We start from the raw sequence: 22,743 nt of genomic DNA, 5'->3' as shown, positions 1-22,743 counted from the left end.
GAACGGAAAAGTATTAAAAAAAAATTAAATATGTAACTGCAGCTAATTATTATATTATGCTTATGTATTCAATTTAAAGTAAATTTTTAAGTAAAATTAGTAAAATTTGAAAAACTGAAATGTAATATTTATTTAATAAATTATTTATGAAAATTAATTTATATAATTTCTTGAAAACAAAATTGTTGAAAAAAAAATTACGATATTAAACTGGCTTACTGAATAAAGTAATTTTTTTGGGAATTATCAGAAAAATTTCTGATAATTGAGATGTTTACTCTTTTATACATTAATATCATAGCATAATTGAATTAATTACCCATAATTGATAAATAAGTATGCATGCAAACGTAAATGCCATTAAATTAAAATTTTTTCCACATGACATTGAAATTTTCCACTGAAAATTCTTTTATGAATAATTTTGACTGATATTAGAGTTTTTTCTGTTGCGCTATTGAGTGTTCTACTTCGCTATTGGGAGGAGCATAGTGCTGGTGTTCAATATTGTAGATAATCTCGAACCAGTTTCTTACGTCATTGAGTTTACTAGGTAGGTGACGAGCCTATTAGAGTTTAAGTACTATTACATATCCTATATATGTACATATGTAAATAAATACAATTAATCCAATTTATAATTTCACAAATTGATTTTATGTATATAAAAAAAAATTCTAATAAAAAACCCTAAATATTATTAATAAATTAATAACAAAGAGTCAACAACAATCATTCCAAGAAAAAAATTACCAATATCATTTAAAAAAAATGACGTAGTTGTAAAAATATTTTTTCCTTATCAATAATTTATTGTAAACAACAAATAAATTTCTCATTAAATTTATATATGATGTAAGTTTACTTTAATGGCTATTAAATTTTAACATGGTCGGTCAAATAAATTTCTAATTTGAGATTAAATTTTTGCTATTTAATTATAAAATTTTATATTTTCCGAGATATCATCAATAAAATATTAATAATAGTGATGTTTCCAACTTAAAACTACTATTTTTAGATATGAATTTTCGTTCATTACATTATTCATTGGGAATTGCTCATCTGTTCTTAATCCATTTTCTCATTTTATCCACTATTACATGAAATATTTTGTTATAAATTAAAAACAATGATTAAAATATGTAATTTTTCAATAATTAATTTTATCTATTTAAAATAATTAATTAATTTATAAAAGAATACCCGATTTTTAAATAGTTTGTAATTTTAACTAGAATGCAATATTAATTTCGTATTTTTAAAATTGAAAATATGAAATACTTTTTAATTGGATTAAACTGGGAAATTTTTTTTATATAATACATAAAATAAAAATAATTATTTATAAAAAAAATTAAAAGGAAATTAATTAATAATTTATCGGTGATTTACCCATAGAATAAAAATTTTTTACACGTTACAATTCTACATTGTTTTATTTTATAATCACGGTAATTTAGAAAAGAAAAAATTTCTATGCAATAAACGTTGTTTTAAAAGAACAAACATAAAATGTATATGAGTAGGTATGATATAATTAATATTACCCCAATAGATTAGAAATATTATTTTCAAATTAATATTGTAAAATTATTCTATTGCTAGAATAAAACTAATTTCAAGAACTTTTACTTTTAGTTTTATAATCAATTATAGACTCGTTATCAATATCCAGTAAAATTTGTTGCTTATCTATTTCGTATTTCACTCCAAAATGAAAATTTATCAATCATTACATTTAGTATATATCGACTGTAGATAGTAATAGGCCATATCCAGAAAAATAATATAGATTCCTTAAATTAGTACTAAAAAAATTCAAACATTAAATCTTATTTATCTATTAACTCTTAGACTATTAAAATAAGATCTATTATTAGACTTACTACTTCTGCACATTTTTTTTTTATATATTAGTCTTTGATATATAATAATATTACAAAATTGAATTGAAAGTTTTCTTTTATGTTGAAATAATATTAGTATTATTAAAATAACGCAAAAATATGCTATACAAATAATCAAACATTTTATTTTCGATAAAACAAACTCGATCAGTTAATGAATTAAATTTTCCAAAATTTGTATTTTATGGAGCTTTTCTCTTAAAATAGTACCTTTTTTAATTTCTTTATTTACTATTGCATGATTTCTTGTTTTTAAATGGCTCGCAATAATAATTATGGTAATAACATTATATAATAATAATCATAGTAATAATAATTATAGTAATGCGAAATTAATTAAATACAACTAAAATCTATATAAAAATTTCTGTAATACAGAACAAATAAATTGCAAAAAAATAAAATAAGAGAAAATTTAATTTTCAACTTATTAAATTTATTTAATTTTAACAATAATATAAATGCAAACCTTAAATGATCAGATCATATTATTAGAATATAATTTTGAAGCGCACTTATCACTACAGGCAGCACAATCTTGATAAATAAGTTGTTCTCTGCTAAAAACTAAATGTTTAACATGATCTAAAGTTATAACTGCTGATCTTTCATATATTTGCGATGAAAAACTTAACAAACCGCAAGGGCACAACGGACTTTCTGACATAATATCAACAAGTATACTTGGAACTGTTCCTGAATTGTATCGTAAACTTAAAAAAAAAAATTAATATAACCAATTTTAATTTCTAAACAAATAAAATTCAAATTAATAACAAACCTTTTAGACTCAACGACACGAGCGACCATTTCCCAAAGAGGTGGTATACATCCTTTTGCTTTGCTTATAATTTGTACGTCAACAGGTTGTGATAAAAAATTGTTATTCCAAACATCTAATGTGTCCAAGTGAATATAATTAAGACTATTTGGTAAAGATTCAAGCTTATTTGAACAAAGATGTAAAAACCTAAAAAAAAAAAGAAAAATATAAAAAAATATTACATTGGTCACGAAATTCTTACTTTAAATTATTCAGTCTTCTAATTGCAAAAGGAAGTTTTCTTATGTTATTTTCATTTAACTTTAGCGTTATCAAGTTTTTCAGCTTAACAATATTGTATGGAAAATAAGATAACTAAAAAAAAATAAATTTCAAAGGGTAAATTTATATTTTAAATAGCACAATATTACCTTATTTTTACTTAAATTTAATGATCTTAAACTACTTAAGATATTTCCATTTGTAATCCATTCCCAATCTTTCAGTGATTCATTTTCTCCCAAATTATTATTTGACAGATCTAACTCTGTTAATTTAAGTTTCCCGAGTTCCTTAGGTATTTTAGAAATACTATTTTCGCTTAAATTTAAATTTGTTAAGTTTTTTAAAAAAAGAATTTGTGAATCAACTTTAGGCCGGTTTATACCAGAAATCTTAAATGAAATTAATGAATTTTAGACTTAAATTATGCTTATTGGCTTACCGTTAAAATTTCTACTGTTTTGGGAATTCCGTGAATAGGGAACTCACTTTTTTTCAAAATGGTAAACTTTTTAACGGGATGTGATTTTTGTGGAACACTTGTCGTAGCTAGTGTGCTTAAACCGATTGCGTTAAATTCAGTTTTTCCCTCTAATCCCAACTTCAAAGTCGCCAAAAACGATTTCAATTGAATAGGATTGCAGTTGATTAAAATATAGTGTTCAGGAACTTTAAACGAAATAGTAGCTTTCCCATCATTAATGAATTTTGTAAATATTTTATTTATATTATCTTTTACTTTATATCTAATTCCATTTTTATGTTGTGGAGTAAAGAGCATAATAAACAATTGACCATCCTCTTTTCTGGGTGGATGAAATCCTACCGCCAGAGTTGATTTGACATATTTGTTTGATAAAGAATTAGGTAGTTGTCTATTAATAATTTGAGTTTCACATGGAATTTTCATTATTTTGTTTTAAAATTTCAAAATAAGTGTTTAGTTCACATTTATGGAACATTACTTTTGACAATAACAAATTTTGGTTTTTCTAATCAATTGTCAGTGTCAGTTGTTGTGTTATCTATATTTGATTGGAGCAGAGTTGGAGACCACCCCGAATACGTGAAAGAACTGAAAAAACGTAAATAATTTATCTAAAATTACATCTTTTTTAGAATTTAAATTTAAGAAAACCGAAAATGCCAATAATCCATAGTTCCTATAATTTATAATATAGGTGAACCACATTTTAAAGTACCTAATGGAAATATTTTGAAAGGAAATTTTGTTTATTATAATATGAGTTCATTAAAACTTAATTATTTTTAGTACATATTCGATTTAGTACTACATTGTATTAGGGTTTCGTTCAGAAACAGAAATGACAATTCACATTCTTAATAAAGTTTCTTTTTCAATGAAAACACCTCATGTCAATTTTTTTTTATTATTTATAAACAAAGTAGGCTTTCATTCATTTGCAATTGAGTTAAAAATCCGGTAACCTCGTAAGCTTTATTGATCAAACTTCAAATAAATAAAATCAAAGTAAAATGTCTTTTGAATCATGGATCAATCTTATAAAAGAAGCAGAAAAAACGTCCTTGATAAATGGAAATGTAAGAAAAATTCATTATAAATTTAAAAATGGAAAAGAAATGGTTGAAGAATATAGTTTGGAAACAGGAGTAATACAAAGGCGAGCATGGAAAATATGCAAAGAGTTAATGGGAGATCCAGTTTGGGATATTGAATTAGGTGAAGTTATGAATGTACCTTTAACACAAGATCAACAAAATTTAGTTGTTAGAGAATCAAATACAGAACCAATTTTAACTAAGCGAATAACAAAAAAGAATATTGAGTGGCGTATCAGAAATCTACCATATCCAATTGATAATTATATTGTTATAGCTGATGCTGATAAAAAATCAATCATAGTTAAAACAAAAAATAAGAAATATTACAAAATTATTGACATTCCTGAGTTGAATAGATGTAACACATCACCAGATCAAGAGAATATAACGATTCATCACCAATATAGTACATTGATTATAACAGTAAGATATAAATATTAACTTGAATAAATATATATTTTTAATTTTTATACCAATTCACCCAATGAATTGATTTTTTTTTAAATTTTAGTATAAAAAACCTAAAATATTATGTGAAATGGAAGTCGCTGTTCTTAAAGTTTTACAGGATGTTGAAACGGAAACTGATATGGAAGATTTAATGAAGGAACTTATGCAAACAAGAAATCAATAAATCGATGTGAAATATCGAAATCTATTGTTTAATTACAAAAATCTTGTTTTTTTTTTCATCTGAAGTCATTTGGAATTTTTGACTGATCGTGAGCTGTCAAAAATATCCTTAAAACTGGGAAATTGATGCTGTCACGAGCTAACAAGGTTGTGCGATCTCAGTGTCAAAGATCGCAGCTCACGAAAATATATTGACTGTCATAAATAATGTAGCGGAACATAGTCGAACTTTACGAAACATGTACCTTTGAGGGAGAATTTATCCAGGTTTGAATTGTCGTCCAAAAAATCGCGTCACAGATTCCGTGGAATGGGCAAGAAAAGGCCCTTTCTAACCATCAACTCATCATTAATTGGGTTACATTTTACTGATTCTAATGTGAATTAAGAATAATTTCTCAAAAATATTTGCTTTAGAAAAGCTAACTGAAAAAATATGCCAGTATATACATATTTTGGAATAGTAGAGTTTTATGACATCCACATAAATTAGCTTTCAATAGTCTCAATATGACTAAGTAAACTTAAACTAACTATTTTCTTAAATATATTGAAATCCAGGTTAGGGATCATAATATATATAATCTAGAGATAAATCGTATGAAATGGCAATTCTTGAACCTATATGTTACAGTATTGCCAATAAATTGCTGCAATGTACATTTAGGTACCAAGAAGAAGAGAAGATTAGTAAATAAAATCACTGCGTTATCTGCCCAGAATTATATATCATTTCGGTTTCGATCAAACCCTTCGCTTCTATTCTGGAGCATCTTCAGAAAAAAGATTTTTAAAAATTAATATTGATTATTTTACTTCAATTACAACTTTTCGATTACTTCAGTTGTAGAAAATAATTTGTAATACATAATATACAGTTATTTTCTTTTCTATTTTCTTTTAATGCTAGAATATTAATCATCCTTGCAAGTTGGCAGTACTTGATTAACTATATAAACAATGCAATAAGGTGACCAAATATTTTCAAATCATAGAAGAACACTTCAAATTTATAAAATAATATTGCACAACTTTTGTAGGTATTGATGTTAAGTGCAATATTTGTTAATATTTTTAAAAAGATTAAATATTTGTTAATATTTTTAAAAAGATGAATTGTAAATTATTTAAAACATATGTGTATTTAATCTTATTTTTAAATAGAGTAAGAGTCTTTTATGACTCAAAAATATAATAAAATCACGATTGTCTGAATAAAATTTTTGTAGAATCCAGTTAAGTGATAAGTACAAGATGTGAAGCGTACATATTTGATACAACTGTAATTTAAACAGTATCTGTGTACAGAGTTAAACATGGAAACACAAAATTTTTTCCGTTTAGTGATCTGAAGATTACAAAATACTGCTGAAACAATTATAATGTAGAGCATGAATCGAAAATTATGAGCATTTGGTCACTATGAATGCATATCATATTATACAAACAAACTTCATGGCAAAAAAAAATACTAATTATAAAAGAATAACATATTTTTTTAATTAAAATTATCAATTATAAAAATAAACATAAATAAGTGAAAAATTAAACATGAGCGGATATGAAACCAACCTATCACCGTATGCACCGGTGAATAAACCGAATAAATTTCCAGAAATAACAAAACCTAATATAATTGGTTTCTTCAGTGTTGATGGAAATCGGCAATTTATTCCAAATGCATCAAATCTAAAATATTTAGTTTTACCCACCAATTTGCGGCAATTGTCAATGGATTTAAATGCTGAATACGAAAACAGAGTTCCCAAATCAGAAACCCAAAATGAACGTATAGATCATTTGCTCAAATTCATATTAGAAAATAAAACGAGATTGTATCATGTAAACGAACAACCTTTACACCAAAACGATGATAAATTGTTAGCATGTGATTTTATATGCTTTCGCGGTCTTTTAAGATTACTTATGTGTAGTCCTTATGATGAAAGAGAAGACTGGATTATCATGGCTACAAAATATAAAGGTAATATATATTTGTGCCAAAGGGAAACCCCCAGAAAAATCAGTCAGAGGCAAAATGAAACTGAAAGTCAAAAGAAAATATTGTCATATGGATTTAAATTTGAGCAATATATTTTTACAAATGATCCACAAATTCCTCCTAATGGGCAAATTTCAACAAACGAACGTGAAGAGTTTTGTTGTATGTATAAAACAACTTTAACTGGAATGAACATTATTTTTGGTGCTGAGGTTGATGGTGTTACATCTCAAAAAAAAGTAGATTTAAATCAATTTGATCCAAATCAATTAGAATTTGTTGAAGCAAAACTTAAATTACAAGAGAAACATTTCAGGCAAAAACGAAATTTTTTAAAATATAAATCTCTTAATTGGTGGTGTCAAAGTTTTCTTGTGAACATAAAAAGAATAATCGTTGGAATTCGAAGTGAAAGTGGATTCGTTTTTGAACTTGAAAAAGTTGATGTAAAAAATTTACAAAAAATGGGCAGTCAATATTGGACACCAGCTGTATGTGTGAAATTTTTAGAAAATTTTTTAGTAATGGTTGCAAAAATTACAAAAAATGTTAATTGCCCAGATACTGTATTTGAATTTTATTGGAATCCTTCTGGCAAAAAGAACATAAAGTACAATGTAAAAAATGGAAAAAATGAATTTTCATTTTTACCTGATTGGTACGTCCAGAATATTAATGTTAAGAATTAAATTTAATGTTATTGGTTTCTAACTATATTTAAAATATAAGCCATTCCTAATTTTAATAAATATTTTTATATATGTACATAAATACATACATAATATGTATATAATGTTTTAATGAATTAATAAAAAATGTATGTATGTATTTTTAAACCATTTATTTTTTTAAGCAATAGAAATAGCATTCACTGTTTAGTACGTACAATTTGTACATTCTGTCTCTTGATATTTCAAAAATATTTGTTTGCAATAAAAATAAATCTGTTTTATTTTTCACTAATGATATTTTATGAATTTTTATTTGATTGTTACCAATAAATACTTACTGGAAATTTTTTTTTTTTTTTTGAATATAGCAATAATCGTAAACAAATTATTTGATTATGTAGTCTTAATTTGATTATAAAAACTTCATGACAACATATAATGCATCTCTATTCAATTAGGAATGAAATTCAACTGTTGAAAATGGCAATTTAATTTAAAATAAAATCTTGTACAATTATTTGCAAATATAATGTTGGTATACCATTATATACTATAATGTAGATGTTTCATATTGTGCTCTTAAATTATGTGAATCACAGTTCGAGCATGATGAATTCTTTAAAAAAATATTCTAAAAAAAAAAGATAATGAAAAATTCTTTTAAATACTTGGAAGCATTTAATTTTTTATTCAGTTTTTTTTTTTTAATTTTAATTTATTTTGATATGAATATTATATAATTTTTCGGTCAGTATTCCTTCGTTTTCTTCATGATCAAATACATTTTCCTTCTGTTTTTCTTTTTTTTCATCTCATCCGAATAATTTTATTTTAATTATATTATTTCTATAATTTCAAAATAGGTTTTTTTACATAGTCACCAATTATTTGAAAAATTTATTAAAATACAAAATTGTATTTTTTATAATTTCAATAAAAATCCGAAAACTACACTTAGATTTGAAAAATGTTTTCAAAATTTTTCTTATTAGGATGATTATTAAAAATTAAAAATTTATTAAAGAATTTTTGGCGTAGCAAAATTAAAAATTAATATCTTTTATTTAATATTCCAATTCAATAAAATTTAGGAAGCCTTAACTGTTAAAGTAAACTGCTAACTAACTAATTAACTGCTAAAGTAAAATTCTTGTATTAAAAATTTTAAAAGAAAATAATTAATAAAAAATAATACATTTAAAATTAATTTCTTTTCAAAATTTCAATTCAGCTCTTATCAATCTTGATTTTTTTTTTTTATTATTATTAGAAAAGTTTATAAAAATTAGCATTTGGAAAAGAATATATTTAAATTTGATGTATAATATTAAAAAGTAATAATTATTTTAAAAAACTTTGTAAGAGTTAAAAATATCAGCAGAAATAAATTGGCCTTTTATATTATGTACATCACAAAATCGCAAACTTATAATTAATTATGTAAGTCTATATTTTTAGGCAAACTAATTAAAAATTTTATTCAAGCTAATTAATTTTATGAATTGTGCTTTTTAAAGTGCTTAATTATAAGAGTATATTGTTTATATACGGAACATATTACATTAAATTATATGAAATTTTCATAAGAATTGAAATATAAATTATGTCAATTATTTATTAAATTAAATAATGGGTGAAAATTAAATAATTTTAATTTGATTTCAATTTAAAATTGAGAATAATTATTTGAATTATATTTTTTGAGTGCTAATTAAAAAAAAAAAAACTTTTCTATATAATGTAAAATAATAAATTATTTTCTTAATTTAATTTTTCACTAATAAAATTAAAAATATAATTTAAATTTCTTTATAAATATTAATATTCTTAGATTGCTCAATATATTGAGCTAATATTTATATATTATTTAAAACAAAATTATTTTTTATAGCTTTTGTTTAGATATTAAAAAATAATATTTTTGTTACAAAAAAACTAAATATAATATGAGTATATTTAGAGAGAATTTCTCTTAATTTTTTAATTAATTAAATATAGGAACTGGCAAAAGTTTAATTGAAGAATATTATAAATAATTGTATATCATGTAAATTTTTCCTTAAGGTACGTTAATACGAAATCAATATTATTAATTGCAATGAAATAACAAAATTAATATTCAAATCAAAAAAAAATTTCCTTTAATTAAAATGAAATTCTAATTAAAAGCAGCACCCTAAAAATTCATAAATAATTGGCTAATTAATTTTTTTTTTTCTTTTGTAACCAATTTGTTTTTCTTATTTATTTCATTTTTTAAACTCTGATTTAAAAATATATTAAATATGTAGATTATAATTATTTTTTTTTTGCAAAATTTACTTCTTATTATGGTTGGTTGAAAGGGACATTTACATAAAAATATACATGTATGTATGTATATAAATCATGTCCATATTAATCACATAATTATTGTAATATATTTAGACATGATTACTTTATTTAATAATAAATAAATTTTTATTTTATAGATAAAATCAATTTATGAGTTTTGTATTTTGTTAAATAAATCCTTATATCTATATATTATTTTCATATCGATATCATTTTTTTATTTTATTTTGAATTTTAAACAACAAATATTTAAACATTTATTAAAAATATTTTAAAAATGTTTTATTATTTATTATATTATGACATCATATTTATACGGACATAAATTTACTATGAGTATTTATAAATTATTAAAAATTTATAAATTAAATTTAAAAATAAAAAATATTTATGATATTGCAAAAAACTGCCAATCATTATATGAAATTAAATTTTGTAAAATTACATTAATAATTATTATATGTATAATAATACAAATGCACAATTATGCTATAATTTTTTATTAAATATTTTCCCATTTCATAGCAATTTTGATATTGAGCTATTTTTTTTTTTTTTTTTTGAAATATAAATAATATTATTTTATTAAATTACAAATTAAAAATAAAATAAATTGTTAATAAACATTTTGTTTAATTAAATAATATATTAAATTATTTATTTAATTATTAAATTAATTTTCCAATTTTTAAATTAAAATAAAATTGTAATTTGAAAATTAAACTAATAAACTAATAATAAAATATCTAGTTATATTTAATTAAGAAATATTTTTTAAAATTTTCTGAACAAGTAATTTTATGGGGTAATTAAGTCTTAGTTTGCAAACGATTCGGTTTATTTTATAATTTATTTTTACTAAAATTATTTGAAAATTTTTTTTACCTAAATTTTACAATAAAAAATTCATCTTATACGATAGCAAAATAGCTTTACAAATATTAATATAAAAATTAAATTGATTAAAGCAAATGAGGGTTTAGTCTAAAATAAAATAAATATTAATAAGAATTGGTTAAATAAAAAAAACCCAAACTAACTTATATTTATATATTTTATATGTTAATACAAAAAATTGAATTTAATTAATTAATTTGCTTTATTATTATTTTTTATACAGTTTATTTAGCTGCATCTATATTTAAATTCACATATACAATACTATTCAAGTAAACTTTCAATTAAACTAAAAACATATTGGTAACGTGACTATTATAAACTTTATAAAAATAAGAACAAAATTTCGATTTTTAATATATGTCTAATAATTTCTTATATCAAAGTATAATAAAAAAATATTTTATATTATATTTTGCAACCTATATAATATACGCAAGTCATTTCATATAATTATTTAATTAAATTTAATTAAATTTTACTTTTTTAACATAATCTATAATTGATCTTTTTCTATTTTATAAACTTTTAATATATATGAATGCATTCTTTTATTATAAAATTAAATTTAATTATATAATTTAATTTTTTTTTTTTATATGAACATTTAAGCATCAGTTCTTTTACACTAAATTAAATATAATATAAAAATGAAAACAAATTCGTATTTTTTGTATAGTAATTAATTTTTTATTTATAAATTGTTTTCATTTTTTTATTGAAATTGTTTACTCTTTACTATATATAGATTTTATAACTTCCATGTTTGAGAAAGAAATATGCAAGAATTAATTTTTTATTAGATTAATATTTTTATTTTGTTTTTCTTTTTTTTTAATATTTAAGGCATATCCTCTACTGTTGAAGTTTCATCTAAGGAATGTAACCAATTGAATATCATCATATTTCTTTCATATTTCGATAATGGTTTTCCACGTTCCCTTTCTATATCATGAATTGTTAAATTTTGATTAACATTCATGCTTATTTTCTTTTTTAATTGTTCACATAAAATAGCTTTAGTTTGTGAAACTTGTTTGGCAGTATCAGTTGTTTCTTTACATTTTTTATTATCATTTCCGGTATTTTTAATAACATTTTTATTTATTGATGATGATGTACTTGTTGAGCTATTTTTTGTTGGCTGTTGTTTTTGTAATATATTTGTTGGAACGACAAGTTCTGTTGGACCTGGTCCACCTATCATTCCAATTTTTGTATTACCACTATTAATTGATGCTGCAGCTACAGCTGCAGCTTCTAATCGATCTAAATTAAATTCACTTTGTGATAAACGTTCTAAAGCACGATAAGTTGTTAATAGACGGCGTCTTATATAATTTTGTCGGACTTTTTTGTTAACTGATCGTATAAGGTCGGCAGCTGTAAATGCTGGAGGGGGTGGTGGTGTACTAGTATTTGTTAATGCTGGTGGATTAACAGAACCACCATGCGGTGATGGTAATTGAGATGTTGATGCTAATTCACCAACTGCAACCCATGTTGAACATGATCTTGATGTATGATCTAAACGTGGATTTTCTAACATATAGCCACAACGTTGTAATGAATTTAATGCCAATTCTGATACTGTTGAACGTAATTGATTTGTTTGAGATTCGGGTAACGGTAATTGTGCTATATCACTTGTACTAAAACTTTTTTGCATTCCTAATGCTGATGATAATGCTGCACAACTACGTATTAAATCGTTGCCTTCTTCAAACCATGTTATTTCTGGTATATTAGCTGGACTAAAATTAAATTTATTATATATATATATATATATATATATTATTAAGCACATATACATATTTTAAATTATTAAATGTATAGTTATAGTAATTATACCGTGTTAAATGAAGTTTTGCTTCTGGATTTGGACTAGGGCCCCTCTGTTCTTTTAAAGCGAAAACTCGATGTTTACCTAAGGCCTCTGACTGTAAAGATGACACTGAAAATAATGATAAATCTGTTGTAACACTTTCATGAGATGGTGAACGTAACATTCGGCAGGATACAGCTAATACTGGTGTGGCTGGTGCTGTTGAGCGTGGAGTTGCCATTTCAATTTTTTTTTTTTTCTTAATTATTTTTTTTATTAAAATCTTGAAGATTTAAATTTTTTCTTATACTTTTTATTTTTAAACACTTTTAAAGTAATTTATATTACATACATAAGTATGTATGTTTATATATATTTAATAATGAATGTCAAATGTTCAGATGCACTAAATTGCTGATAAAAGTTTTTATAATTTTGTTGCTATCTAAAAATTTTAAAGATGATATTTGTTTAAATTTCTTAGAATGTTAATGTTATTTTGTAAATTTTTCGAAAGTATTAAGTGTGATCACATGTAGTTGGTTTTAGCTTAAAATTAGTTAATTTTTTTGAATTAGCATTTTGGTTTTCTGAAAACTTTCATCCTTTTCTTCATTTAAAACAACACGAAAATTGAATATTTTAAAATTCCCTAACTTAACTACACATTTATCAAATGAATTTCATGATATCAATTAATTTGAATTTATCTTTGAATTTTATTGAACATAAAAAAAATTAAAAATGAAACCAAAAAACAAGATTGCTCTGTTTTAAATAACCAGGTTTTTATATTTATTTTTAAATAAAATTTAAAATGCTCGATTCTAATATGAGAAAATCAAATTCATCACTTGATTAACGATTTTCCAACAATATTGCCGACAAATTACATACATATACATAGTTATACTTGCGTTATGTGAATATGTGCACAGCATGAGTATATGAAATTTTTGATTGTTCATAATAATTGTCTTTAGAGCGGAAATGTCCTTTTATTAAAAAAACAAAAAAAAAATTACTTTTATTTTCTCCCTTTTTATTTATAATATTCATTGCTCACGAGTTTATCTAGGAAAAGCGCATTCGCTATAAATATCATTTGGTGTTAAAAGTTTTTTTTTTTTATTTGCTACTACATTTTGTCTTTTTTAAACATTATTGCTAATTTAAGAAAATAAAATAAAAACTGTGTGGGAGGAAAAGGAGAAAATTAAAAATAGAGCCGACCAACATACAATTTAAAATATTATTATGCACACAGGCACACAAATACGAGTATACATATATATGAAACTCTTATTATAAATATATAAGAAAGTAGATGTACATTTATGTACAATTTCTAAAAAAATCAAAAATAAGGATACGTTTTATAATATATTATGTATAAGGATATATAATAAGTAGAAATATTTGTCTGTATTACATATATATATATATATATTATTTTTATTGGCAACTCAATTTTATTGTAATGGCACTTTGCACCAACACTTACGATTGTGCCAATTATATTTTATATTTTGTTGTTTTTGTTATTCATTTGCGATTGAATTGGAAAATGAAAAAATATAAATTAGGACAATATTGCAGTTTAAATTTATTCTGAATTAATTAATTATGGCTCTATTTTATTTAAGAATAAGAAAATATTTGCACTATGTATAATATTTTTGATTGTTGTAATGTTAAAATTATTGTATATTTTATTTGGTGCGATTAATACAATTACATATATGTATATTGAAATTCAGTTCCCGTTCTAAATTCGATTTTCGACCTAGAAGTTTTGAAAATACTCAGTTTTGCCACTTTGTTTCATAAATCATTTCATTTTATTAACGAATACAAATTAATATTAATTAAATTATTTTAGTATATTAAAATAAATATTTTTAAAATCGAATTAAAATAATTTTAACAGAATTTGGTAATTTTTATTTAATATTTAGATGAAACTTTCGTTTTCCTTATTAATTTTTAATAAACCGACCCAGTTATAATTTTAGAAATAAAATGCATAATTGCGAATACAAAATTTATTTGCACTTGACATTTCTGTAATCTCAACAATTTGAAAATTATGATTTAATTTCTACAGTACAGTTATTTATAGTTTTAGTACAAACCTACATAATAGGTAAACACTTAATTAAGCTTAAAGGTAAATATGCTTTTTTTAAATTAAGAATATTTTTCCAAGAGGAATGAATTTTTTAAGTAAAAATTTAATTTATTTAAACAGTCAATCATAGATAAATAAATTATAAATTTTCTCTTATAGTATTATATATTGATTGGGATGTTATATATACCTATGTACGTATATATATAAATGTGTGTATACAAAATATAATAAATACTGTGTTGTAATTGCAACAATTATAATTAATATATATATATATATATGTTCATGTCATAATTGAAGACAAGATTTTATAATATAATATTGGATTTGGTATTTCATTACCACGAATATTTTAATTATATAAGAAGTATTTTTTTGAAATATTTATATGAATTATTAAAATCATTAAAAGAATTTCTTATATGAGATTCCAATCAATAATAAATAATGGTTAGAAAACTGCATCTTATACGTGAATTTTGTATGTATGTAGGTATTCACAAGGGTTCAAAAAATTATAATAATAAGAAAATTTAATGCCGGCAATATACCGCAGACAGAATTCTCCTCTATTACATATAAATAAAATGAGGGTGTTGTTATGAATATTTATTATAATATACAATCTATGTACATATTTATAAATCAATTTAAAATTTTCAAATTTTTAAAATCTTTAGTTAATAACTTAAGTCATTTTATTCACAAATATGAGATTTATGGATAGTTAGGTATACCTATGTGTCTAGAATTAAATTAGAAAATAATATTTAATATTTTTAAAAAATGTAAAAAATTTATCATAAATGTAGTTGAAATATTTTCCTTTTGCGTGATTAATTCACATAAGACGCCATATTTATTTTTTTTAAATAATTACAAAAAAAAAAAAAAATCTTCAATATTTTTTTAATATAACAACGGTATAAAATTGAAGAATATTTAGTACAAAAAAAAAAAAATAACTAAGAATTAATTGTAATTAAGTTTATAGTCTTGTTCTTCATAAAATTTTTATGTCATTTATTCTGATGAAATCAAAAAAAATAATAATAAAATAAATATAGAATAAATGAAAATTTAATACAAAAATTATTCTATTGTGCTATTATACAGTATATAGAAATACAATAAAGAAATAAATTTTCCAAAGCCAATCTATTTAAGGACTCTGTGATATATAAGTATATATATATGTGTGTATGCATATATCACAGAGTCCTTGACATTCAGCTGAATTTTGGATGAAAGAGCACTTGCAGTCTTGTTTTTTTTTTTTTTATTTGTATTATTTTTTTTTTTATTTTTAGTTATAAAAATCATGAAATATACTAGATATATAAGTATGTGTTTAAAGTTCATAGAATTATATTAACTTCCGCATAATGGGGTTAATCTATAGTAATAATTTTATTAAATACAAGAAAAATACCGACAATAAATTCTATTTTCATAACTTTTTTTTATTAAACATTTAATTGAACCAGATTACGTATTAAATTTTAAAATTATTATAATAAAAAAATATTATCAGTGTTATTGTATTTGATTTACGCACTGAATTTTTTCAAATTATAAAACGCACTTAAAGGTCACATTTTAAGATTTTCTGCCTTTGTACTTTATTTTATGTGAATGCCAGTTAATTAATTTTTAGATAATTTTATATTATTTTATATTTTTTATTGTATTTTTTTTTTTTAAATATATTTTTAGTTTTTTTTTTTTTAATTTTATATTTAAAACCGACCGACACTTTAAAAAAAATTGTATTTTTTCTTTTCCTTTCGTTTTTCTATTTTTAATAATGGCTGTTAATCAGCTATAACTAAAGCATATATATATATATATACAATTTAAATGTACCGCAAATGAATTTATCTATAATACACAAACATGTACACAAGTAAATTCACATAAATAAAGTAAAAACGGTATACGGTTAATTAAACTATAAATGTTGCAAGGATCTGAATAATAGGACATTCAAAAGTATACTGAACTAGAACGAAAAGGAATATTTACGATATTGTTTAAATCAAAGCAATATTAGTTTGTCATATCTTCTTTTCTTATTGTTTTGGTTTTTGTTTTTTCCTCCAATTCGGAAAATAGAAAGTTTCTTCTATGTAAAAAAAATACGATAGATATTTGCAATATTTTGAACCTCTTTTTACTCTTAAAATAAAATTTAATTAAAAATTTAAAATAATTCAGAAAATAAGTTTAGATTAGACAGGATTCTGAAAACAATAAAAATATATTTCTTATATTTTTATTTTAGTTTGTAAAAATATGAAAACCTTTAAAAATCACACATTTATAATAAAATCAATAAATTGAATTACATATGTACTTCATAATATAGTCCTTTTTTACTGAAAATGTCTACTACATATTTGGTAAAGTTTAAAGGAATTTTTATCAACAAGGTTTCTATAATATCCTCTCAAAAAACGAAACCAAAATTCTGTATAATGGTAAAAAAAAAAGAAAATAGTTGTAATATAAATGAAACACTTGAATGGGAAAATTCTCAATCAAATCCCAAAATAATTCATTTCACAAATATGCACTCTTTTAAAATTTTACGGTCATGCGTATTTATATTGTAAACAAACCGTTTCCGTCTGAAAAAAAATAAATGTAAAAGGGGAAAAAAAAAAGACATTTCAACAATTCTTACTCTTATATACTTTGAATTCGTTGAGATTCTTGAGATTTAAGGAGCATTTAAAATGAGTTAATCAATTTAAAATTAGAGTAAAACGGTATATGTATTTAAACATTCCTTTATTTTATTTTGTGTATAAAATTTCATCTCAAACAAATTTTAAAGTAAATTTTATAAAACTAAATAATGCGAAACTCGATAGATACTTAAACATTTCATTCGTAACTTCTCATTTATTATAAAATTAATATAAATCAAAACTATAAGCTAAGTTTATTTTTTTTTTTTTTGGTTTTTCAAAAATTATTGGAGCCTTGACTTAGTAAATGATTGAACACTCTGAAACGTTACGAAAATTTGTATTCTGGTATTATGTATACATCAGGTACAATAAATTTCAAAATTTTCTTCTTTAAAAAGTATTTCATTGACCCCAGTACTTTTTTTTTTTCTAATATAATTTACTAAATTTGATTTTTCTTGTTAAGATTTTATTGCAAATGAAGAAAAACGGCTATCTAATAATACATTTTACTCTGGTAATGTTAAATTAAAATGAAATACATATACGGTGTAAATAGATTATGTAAAACAAACTGTTTTGAATTTTTACAGTCCAATTCGATTAATGAAATAATGAATAAAAAAAAAAGAAGAGAAATTAATCATTAACATTTATATCAGTAACTAAAATTAATCATAAAAATTTTTTTAAATTATATTTCATTTAATTTTTATCTTCTTTCTTTTTTTCACCCTCTTGCTGTGTATCTTGTGTGGAATCGCTACTGCTGCTGCTGCTGCTGGAACTACTACTTGAATCTCTTTCTGATGCCATCTAAAAATAAAAATGCAAAAATTTTTACCATTTGTCTTAATTGGATGCAGAAATAAAAATACTTTTTTGTATGCCATTTCGAATAATTTCAATGAAGATTGTTGTAACTGACTTGTAGCTTTCCTTATATCTTCTGGATTAGCTGAATCCTTATTAGCTAAATGATTACGTAACTGTGTAATTTCTTCACGTAATTTATCACACTAAGGAGACAAAGAGATTTTATTATTTATTTATAATAAAATTTATAAATTACTTACTTCTTCTTTTGGTAATTGATCTTTAAATTCTTCCATTTTAGATTCTGTATCATGTACAATACTTTCAGCTTGATTAACAACTTCAACACGTTCTCTTTTAATTTTATCTTCACTTGCCATTTTTTCAGCATTTTTGATCATATTTTCAATTTCATCTTTACTTAAACCACCACTTGATTGAATTACAATTTGTTGTTCTTTGCCAGTTCCTTTATCTTTAGCTGAGACATGTACGATACCATTAGCATCAATATCAAATACTACTTCAATTTGAGGTACACCACGAGGGGCAGGTGGAATTCCAACCAAAGTAAATGCTCCAAGTAATTTATTGTCAGAAGCCATTTCACGTTCACCTTGATGTACTTTAATTTCGACTTGAGTTTGTCCATCAGCAGCAGTTGAAAATACTTGAGATTTTTTCGTAGGAATGGTAGTGTTGCGATTAATTAAACGTGTAAATACTCCACCTAAAGTTTCAATGCCAAGAGATAATGGAGTTACATCAAGTAAAAGAACATCAGTAACATCTCCAGCGAGCACACCGCCCTGTACAGCAGCTCCAACAGCTACAGCTTCATCTGGATTAACAGCTTTGGATGGTTGCCGTCCAAATATTTCCTTTTTTTAATAAAAAAATGACAAAATATTCATCTCAGTGCAATATAGTTTTACAATACATAAAAGTAAGTTTGCTTGCTCTATTTAAGTTCAAGTAAATGGATACATTATAAAGCATATAGTGCCATTGTTATTCCTTTGGATTTTTTAATTGGCATCGTTTAGATGAATTTAATTGTAAATATTTTAGAAAATTCAAAATTTTAAGTTTCAGGGCTACATTTCTGTTCTTACAACTTAGGCAATGTTGTTTTGTGAAAGAGAAATATCTGTTTATCATTATATTTTTTATAATTTAAATATAACTAATTGAAATCAGGAATAAAATTTACTCCAAGAAGATTTTTTTTGTCTTCTCCGTTGGGAAAAACAACATAACTTGGACAATGTTGCTTTGTGAAAAGGAAGTGTTATTTTATCCTTAATTTTTTTAAGTATATTTATTAAATTTAAATACACCTAATTGACATAAGGAATAAAAACCAAATATGTAAATTTTCTCCAAGAATTTACTTGAACTGAGGATTTTCTTGTCTTCTTCGTTGGGAAAAACAACATAACTTGGACAATGTTATTTTGTGAAAAAGAAGTGTTATTTTCTCCTTAATTTTTTTAAGTATAAAGATTGAACTCCAATATACCTAATTGACATTAAGGGTTCAAAATTTCTAGTATTTTCCGTTTTTAAAAACTTACTTGAACTGTTGATTGTACTTTCGGCATACGTGTCATTCCACCGACTAAAAGTACTTCTCCAATATCTGATTTGGATACTTCTGCATCACTGAGCGCTTTCTGGCATGGTGCGACAGTTCTCTTAATCAAATCATTACACAAACTTTCTAGTTTTGCTCGTGTCATTTTTAAGTTCATATGTTTGGGTCCAGATGCATCCATCGTTAAGTATGGCAAATTTATATCAGTTTGTGCAGATGATGACAATTCAATTTTAGCTTTTTCAGCCGCTTCTTTGAGACGCTGCATTGCCATTGGATCTTTGGTAATATCAATTCCTTGATCCTTTTTGAATTCGGAAACCAAAAAGTTAACAATAACATTATCAAAATCTTCTCCTCCCAATAATGTGTCACCGTTTGTGGACTTTACTTCAAAAACACCTTTTTGAATTTCTAAAATTGAAATATCGAAAGTACCACCACCCAAGTCGTAAACAGCTATACTGAAAGCCAATTATACATATAATATTATAAATATTTACATAATATATATTATTACATTTTGTCATCAGTTTTATCCATGCCATAAGCTAAAGCTGCTGCTGTAGGTTCATTTATAACACGCAAAACATTTAAACCAGCAATTTGGCCAGCATCTTTGGTTGCTTGGCGTTGTGAATCGTTAAAGTATGCAGGAACAGTAATAACAGCATTTTTAACAGGTTGACCTAAATATGATTCAGCCGTTTCTTTCATTTTGACTAACACAAAAGCTCCTATTTGTGAAGGAGAGTAAACTTTCCCGTCACTACCACTAACCCACGCGTCTCCATTCGATGCTTTCACTACTTTATAAGATAAATTTTTTAAATCCTTTTTGATTTCGGCATCATCATATCGCCGACCAATTAATCGTTTTGTTGCATAAAATGTGTTTGCAGAATTTGTAATCGCTTGACGTTTAGCTGGCATACCAACTAAGCGTTCTCCATCTTTTGTAAACGCCACATGTGATGGAGTTGTGCGTGAGCCTTCTGAGTTTTCTATAACCTTTGCTTGCTTTCCTTCCATTACCGCAACACACGAATTTGTTGTTCCTAAATCAATACCAATTACAGCGCCCTTTACTCCCTCAGATCTAAAATAAAAAATTAAAATATAATTAGGCATTTGTTTTTATTTATATTTTACTGTTTTTTAAATGATTATATTTAATGTCAGTATCTACAATCTCAATGAATCTATAGAAATATGAATTACATATGAACATGATGTATATTTTATGCACATATACATTCATACATATGTGTTTAGTTTTTCCAAATTACAAGACCCAATACAAACCTACAAAGATAAGGTTATGTAACAATAGATTTTTAGGACAATGAAGTTTATTCCAAAAATTAACAACCTTTTTTCCAAATTAACTGAATAATATAAGTTATTTTTGCTAAATAATTTCTAATAGCCTTTAAAATGAGATTAATTATTTTAAAATCTGCATATGTATATGGATTTCTTTCTACCATATTTTCTATACATTTAAAGTTACACATTTTTTAATTGCACGAATAAAGATTCAATATTCGAATGTTGGTACTTACTTATGCCGGGTTTGTGCCCATTTTGTTTGGTAAGCTCCGATTTGCTGGAAGAATAAACAAAATTACGCATTTAAGTTTTTATTAAGCATAAGAGAACATTCTAGAAAATTTTATAGTTCAAACGTAATGAATTCTATCCTTACATCATACAAATATTCTTAAAATAAAGTGTCTTATTTTTGAAAATCTTATATTTAATTACTATAAACTTTTAAACAAAATTTCATCCATATGTACTTACATTAGAAAAAACTGTTGAAAGGCATCGTTTTGCTGTGAAATCTGTCGGTCCTTCTAAAGCAAAACGTGACACAAACTTAGCTGCTGCCAAAATTTTCACCATTTTGATTTATTTTCTAAATACAAATTTAAATATATCTTAAGAATAACGATTTCAATAAACTGCACTTTTTTTAATTACGATTTAAATTTTAATGGGTTAATTCTAACTCTTATCTGAAAACTACTTGGAAGGAAAAAAAATGTGCTTCGCAACGAATGGATGTCTTTTATGAAATAGAGAACGAGAAGAATAGTGACATTGTGACATTTGACATAGGTATATGTTGTGTGTGTAAAATAAAATGAAAGATTTGCATGACGCTTTTCTTAAATGTCAAAAAAAAATTTTAATTTGAAATTGTGACGTCAGTCAAAGTCTGATAACTTAAGTTTGTTGATTATGGTATTAGTTGAAGAATAAACTTCATACATTAATTTAGTTAGTTTGTATTTTCATTTATTGATATTATAAAATATTTTTATAATCACTTTTATCTTCACAATAAAATTTTATTATAAGTAGTATTTATGATTTTCACTTCACTATGTAAAATGACCTAGAAACCATTGAGATTATTTATATTTATACTTCATTCATAAATTCCAGAAAATTCTATTTTAATTTTTTCTGGAATATTCAGTTAAAGTATCCAATAATCCAGAATATTCTTAATTTGAATCGGAGACTTCTACATACTTTGCACAATATATGTCAAATGCCTGCTGCAAAACAAAATTATAATTATTGCATG

The 22,743-nt window shown here is 23.6% G+C and overlaps 5 protein-coding genes across 6 annotated transcripts; 2 read left to right on the top strand and 3 right to left on the bottom strand.

Moving 5' to 3' along the window:
• Positions 1-1,539: 1,539 nt before the first annotated feature.
• LOC129606694 (leucine-rich repeat protein 1-like) lies at positions 1,540-3,914 on the bottom strand. Its single transcript, XM_055517159.1, has 6 exons — positions 3,398-3,914; positions 3,105-3,347; positions 2,936-3,048; positions 2,692-2,880; positions 2,380-2,623; positions 1,540-1,811 (listed from the first exon to the last, which is right to left on the bottom strand). Exons 1-5 carry the CDS (start codon positions 3,863-3,865, stop codon positions 2,389-2,391), a joined length of 1,248 nt encoding a protein of 415 aa, XP_055373134.1. The 5' UTR covers positions 3,866-3,914; the 3' UTR covers positions 1,540-1,811; positions 2,380-2,388.
• Positions 3,915-4,389: 475 nt separating this feature from the next.
• Positions 4,390-5,184, top strand: LOC129606697 (protein DPCD). The gene is made up of 2 exons (XM_055517163.1): positions 4,390-4,962; positions 5,051-5,184. The coding sequence occupies exons 1-2, from the start codon at positions 4,453-4,455 to the stop codon at positions 5,171-5,173; spliced, it is 633 nt and encodes a 210-aa protein (XP_055373138.1). The 5' UTR covers positions 4,390-4,452; the 3' UTR covers positions 5,174-5,184.
• A 1,453-nt stretch (positions 5,185-6,637) lies between these two features.
• On the top strand, positions 6,638-7,933 carry LOC129606693 (decapping nuclease DXO homolog). The gene has a single exon (XM_055517158.1). The coding sequence runs from the start codon at positions 6,724-6,726 to the stop codon at positions 7,861-7,863; it is 1,140 nt and encodes a 379-aa protein (XP_055373133.1). The 5' UTR covers positions 6,638-6,723; the 3' UTR covers positions 7,864-7,933.
• A 3,615-nt stretch (positions 7,934-11,548) lies between these two features.
• Positions 11,549-16,795, bottom strand: LOC129606674 (uncharacterized). The gene is made up of 3 exons (XM_055517106.1): positions 16,594-16,795; positions 12,928-13,346; positions 11,549-12,830 (listed from the first exon to the last, which is right to left on the bottom strand). Exons 2-3 carry the CDS (start codon positions 13,140-13,142, stop codon positions 11,918-11,920), a joined length of 1,128 nt encoding a protein of 375 aa, XP_055373081.1. The 5' UTR covers positions 13,143-13,346; positions 16,594-16,795; the 3' UTR covers positions 11,549-11,917.
• Positions 16,796-18,370: 1,575 nt separating this feature from the next.
• LOC129606707 (heat shock 70 kDa protein cognate 5) lies at positions 18,371-22,248 on the bottom strand. Of its 2 annotated transcripts, XM_055517192.1 has the most exons (8): positions 22,131-22,248; positions 21,951-22,065; positions 21,710-21,753; positions 20,665-21,243; positions 20,125-20,608; positions 18,808-19,428; positions 18,610-18,750; positions 18,371-18,547 (listed from the first exon to the last, which is right to left on the bottom strand). In XM_055517192.1, the coding sequence occupies exons 2-8, from the start codon at positions 22,050-22,052 to the stop codon at positions 18,437-18,439; spliced, it is 2,082 nt and encodes a 693-aa protein (XP_055373167.1). In that variant the 5' UTR covers positions 22,053-22,065; positions 22,131-22,248; the 3' UTR covers positions 18,371-18,436. The 2 variants fall into 2 exon arrangements, with proteins under 2 accessions (XP_055373167.1, XP_055373166.1); XM_055517191.1 differs by having other exon boundaries at positions 21,951-22,226.
• Positions 22,249-22,743: the final 495 nt, after the last annotated feature.

This window comes from Condylostylus longicornis, unplaced genomic scaffold (assembly GCF_029603195.1).
Source record: "Condylostylus longicornis isolate FDR11 unplaced genomic scaffold, ASM2960319v2 ptg000020l, whole genome shotgun sequence".
Classification (NCBI taxonomy): Eukaryota; Metazoa; Arthropoda; class Insecta; order Diptera; family Dolichopodidae; genus Condylostylus; species Condylostylus longicornis.
Note: the sequence above shows the minus strand (reverse complement) of the source record. Positions and strands in the feature narration are given on the sequence as shown.

What these genes read in the sequence shown, in the direction of transcription:
- LOC129606707 (XM_055517192.1), bottom strand. Translation starts at nt 22,052, where the DNA reads ATGGTGAAAATTTTGGCAGCAGCTAAGTTTGTGTCACGTTTTGCTTTA. An exon ending in TTTCAACAGTTTTTTCTAAT is followed by an intron (nt 21,754 to 21,950) that starts GTAAGTACATAT and finishes TTATTCTTCCAG; the next exon opens with CAAATCGGAGCTTACCAAAC. An exon ending in TGGGCACAAACCCGGCATAA is followed by an intron (nt 21,244 to 21,709) that starts GTAAGTACCAAC and finishes TTTTTATTTTAG; the next exon opens with ATCTGAGGGAGTAAAGGGCG.
- LOC129606694 (XM_055517159.1), bottom strand. Translation starts at nt 3,865, where the DNA reads ATGAAAATTCCATGTGAAACTCAAATTATTAATAGACAACTACCTAAT. An exon ending in TAAATTTAAGTAAAAATAAG is followed by an intron (nt 3,049 to 3,104) that starts GTAATATTGTGC and finishes ATTTTTTTTTAG; the next exon opens with TTATCTTATTTTCCATACAA. An exon ending in CGTGTCGTTGAGTCTAAAAG is followed by an intron (nt 2,624 to 2,691) that starts GTTTGTTATTAA and finishes TTTTTTTTTAAG; the next exon opens with TTTACGATACAATTCAGGAA.
- LOC129606674 (XM_055517106.1), bottom strand. Translation starts at nt 13,142, where the DNA reads ATGGCAACTCCACGCTCAACAGCACCAGCCACACCAGTATTAGCTGTA. An exon ending in GCAAAACTTCATTTAACACG is followed by an intron (nt 12,831 to 12,927) that starts GTATAATTACTA and finishes ATTTAATTTTAG; the next exon opens with TCCAGCTAATATACCAGAAA.
- LOC129606697 (XM_055517163.1), top strand. Translation starts at nt 4,453, where the DNA reads ATGTCTTTTGAATCATGGATCAATCTTATAAAAGAAGCAGAAAAAACG. An exon ending in ATAGTACATTGATTATAACA is followed by an intron (nt 4,963 to 5,050) that starts GTAAGATATAAA and finishes TTTAAATTTTAG; the next exon opens with TATAAAAAACCTAAAATATT.
- LOC129606693 (XM_055517158.1), top strand. Translation starts at nt 6,724, where the DNA reads ATGAGCGGATATGAAACCAACCTATCACCGTATGCACCGGTGAATAAA.